We start from the raw sequence: 3,540 nt of genomic DNA, 5'->3' as shown, positions 1-3,540 counted from the left end.
ATCTTGCTTTTGGGAGATAGGGAAAACCAGCCCACAAAATTGGAAATCCACGTGACACAAGAATGGAAAAGGGACCTTATTTTCAGAAAAGAAAAAAAGTGTTGGTAGCCTGTTTTCAAAATAAGACTTAGTATTGATTTTTAAGAAGTGGACTTTTCCAATTCAAAGGGGAGGAGGGGACTTTGAGATTTTTTATTTTTTCGCTATGGCACCATACACAACCTCGTTTTGGGGGGGGAGATGCTGAACTTCCATGCATGTTTTAATAAAACCTTCGTATAAGCAGCTTCATACTCCATAAAAAAAAATTCGGATTGTTACTCATCATACCATTAGCAACTCACTCAATAACTCACATGATCTTTCAACTACTTCACCCGCCTTATTCTCAACCTTTAATATCATCTTCTTCAAACACTCATGAACCATCCTCCGTCATACTCCCTCCGCCGCTCAAGATATCTTCCATCGGAACGACCCTTACAAGCCTCCATAACCTTCGAACTCCTCCAAAAAACATCGTCACAAACCCACTTTGCTCGCTGTCTTCTCCTAAACACCGTCACAAACCCACTCACCTCGCCGTCAGCTATTTAAACACGACACCAACACCCTTGTTTCCGGAAGAAATCCTACCATACTCTCAATTATCCAACTTAATAAACTCGGTCTCTAAAAACAAACAAAAAAGAAACAGCGGCGGTTCACCAATTGAAATATTGTTAAGTGCTTGAAAGATGTTAGGAACTTAATAGCGGTGCAAGAACAGATCGAGATCATTTCAGATTTGTATTTCCTAGACGCGGCTTTAAGCTATATCCCTATGTTTAGATCACGCGCTTGAGATGAAAGCAAAGTCATTGCTTTATCTACGGCGGGTCAAAGATGTTTCCGATATGCTTCATGAGTAGATTCCAAGTTTGAAGATGGCGAATGAAGCTCCTTCCTCAAACACACACCGCCGCACAAACTACTCATTTCCGTCAGCGACACCGTCATCCTCCTTCCTTCACCAATCCAACACCGGATCTGCCTCCATCGCCGACCCTTCATCAACCTCCGAACCGCTCACAACCACCGGTTGAAATCACCCATAAACCACTTTCTTCAAGCTGTCGTACCAGATCCGCCATTAAAGGACCTTTGTCTCACGAAACCCAGTTGTAGTTTTCTTCTTCATCAAATCGTTTCTCACGAACTCGCTCCGATCCTTAACACCGTGAAGAGGAGGAGGCACCAGTCATCGGCGATGACGAAGATACCGGAGCACAAGTCGCTCCCATCGTCAAACTCGAGGAGGTTGCCGTGACCACCGGTGAAGAAAACGAGGACGCCATTCTAGATCTCAAATCAAAGCTTTACCGATTTGATAAGGATGGGAATCAGTGGAAGGAGAGGGGTGTTGGTACAGTCAAGTTCTTGAAACATAAGGCTACCGGGAAGAAAGATAACGAGAGAGAGTGAGGAAGAAAGTTCAGGTTTTCTTGTTTTTTTTGCAACAGAGTCGTGCGAAGAGGAAAGGGTAGGTTGTGTTTGTGTTTTTCAATTGGCATTTATTTTTATTATTATTATTATTGTTTAGTGTTTTCCAGGTGTTGCAATGTGAGTGGTGGCATTTCAAAATTAAAAAAATTTCTAACAGTAAAGATTAAAATGGTTCCATGCTCTAACTTTGTTTCTTTTTTATTTTGTTACCTTTTATTTATTTATTTATTTATTTATTTATTTATTTATATATTTATTTATTTATTTATTTATTTATTTATTTATTTATTTATTTTATATTTATTATTTCTTTCCTTTTTTGTAATTAGGTCTATTGTTTTATTATTTGGGCCTTAGGCCCCTTTGTCACTAGATCCCTTGTAAACCCCCATGTGAATGCTTCTACCTATATTGTGTTTGTTATTTTATTCTTTTGATTTCATGTTATTTTTTTTAGTAGTTAATTATTTAGTTAGGAGTTTACTTGATGAGTTGATATATTTCGATTATAAATTACTTGATAAATGGTTTGACCGATTTTTCGTGTGCTTGATTGATTTAGTTGGTCAATTTATCTCTCCCATGTTCATATTCTCACACATGTAAATAATTGTGATCGACATCTCACTCCTTTTCATTCCATTCGAAATCATTTCAAAACATTAAGCCATTTTCCAAATAAATTCAAAATGAATAATAACAATTTTTACCGTTAGTCGAAAGAAAAAGATTACCTGGATGGAATATCCAGTCGTAATCCCGAATATTAGGCTCAAGTTGTAAGAGCTTGTAAGCCCTATGTATTCGTCTTCTTTTCAAATATTTGTAAATATTCAAACGTATTTTTCAATAAAATATGAAGAAAAAGATTATCCTGGATGGAATATCCAGTTATAATCCCGAATATTAGGCTCAAGCTGTAAGATCTTGCAAGCCACAAATATTCGTCTTCTCTTCCCCACACTCCATTATTCAAATCATTTTCATAAGTAAGTTGGAAGAAAAAGATTACCCTGGATGAGATATCCAGTTGTAATCCCGAATATTAGGCACAAGTTGTAAGAGCTTGCACGCCATACATATTCGTCTTCTCTCCAAAAACACTTGTAAATACTCAAACCATTTTCTTAATAAAATTGAAAGAAAAAGATTACCTGGGTCAAAGGTCCAGACGTAATCCCGAGTATTAGACCCAAGTTGTAAGAGCTTGCAAGTCACAAGTATTCGTCTTTCAAACTCCAAAGTACTTAATTCCTATCTTAACCTCTTTCAATAAGATGGAAATGGAACATGGTGGATACCGTGCACTCCTGAGATTAAGATTCGAGGTGGATGCCTCGCCTATCTTAGCTCTCGCCATCATTTAAAATCGTCAATGCGGTTTCTTCAAACCCTTTCTCAATCAAACCTCAAAATACTTAATCTTTATTAAATACTTTTTCCAGTAAGATGGAAATGGAACGTGGTGGATACCACGCACTCCTGAGACTAGGATTTGAGATGGATATCTCGCTCATCCAAGTTCTTGCCATCACTAAAAAATACATCCAACCAATCAAACTCTTTTCTTCACCGTCGTGCGACTAATCAAAAATCTTTTCATAAACGAAAGATATCTTGTCTTAAGGTGATGCAAAGAAATGTTTCGGCCATGATTGTTGAGTTGAGATAAGTGACGTTTTTCCGAATGTTGATTTGTAAATCCATTCGATGTGTGGTATACGTCCGCTCCTCATCAATTTTGGGTAAAACAATATTTTCGTCGATTAATACAATATAGCTTTCGCTAAAGTTGACCAACAAACAAACATTTTCTACCCAGAACTACGTAAGCCTTGATTTCTCTGTTGAGATACATAGGAGCAGGATTTGTAAATCTTGTCAGGCCCACTAATAAAAAACTTAGGTTTAGTCCTTCATCAAAAATCCAAAAACATTTTCCTCTCTTTTATTCTTTCTTTCCCACCTAATAAACTGAAAAGCCTAACATTTCAAACTAACATTAACGCGCACAACTAACCTAATGGTTCCCGTTGAGTACAACGGACGTGAAGG

The 3,540-nt window shown here is 37.4% G+C and overlaps 1 protein-coding gene across 1 annotated transcript; it reads left to right on the top strand.

The window, feature by feature from the left end:
- The first annotated feature begins 926 nt into the window (after positions 1-926).
- Positions 927-1,464, top strand: LOC127104066 (ran-binding protein 1 homolog c). The gene is made up of 2 exons (XM_051041281.1): positions 927-1,080; positions 1,226-1,464. The coding sequence occupies exons 1-2, from the start codon at positions 927-929 to the stop codon at positions 1,462-1,464; spliced, it is 393 nt and encodes a 130-aa protein (XP_050897238.1).
- The last annotated feature ends 2,076 nt before the right edge of the window (positions 1,465-3,540 follow it).

The sequence above is a fragment of the Lathyrus oleraceus genome, chromosome 7 (assembly GCF_024323335.1).
Source record: "Lathyrus oleraceus cultivar Zhongwan6 chromosome 7, CAAS_Psat_ZW6_1.0, whole genome shotgun sequence".
Lineage (NCBI taxonomy): Eukaryota > Viridiplantae > Streptophyta > Magnoliopsida > Fabales > Fabaceae > Lathyrus > Lathyrus oleraceus.
The sequence above is the reverse complement of the archived record's forward strand: the minus strand, read 5'-3'. Positions and strand labels throughout refer to the sequence as shown.

Excerpts from the sequence above, each read along its gene's own strand:
- LOC127104066 (XM_051041281.1), top strand. The coding sequence starts at position 927 with ATGGCGAATGAAGCTCCTTCCTCAAACACACACCGCCGCACAAACTAC. Across the intron at positions 1,081-1,225 it reads CGAACCGCTCACAACCACCG|AGGAGGAGGCACCAGTCATC; the intron begins GTTGAAATCACC and ends AACACCGTGAAG.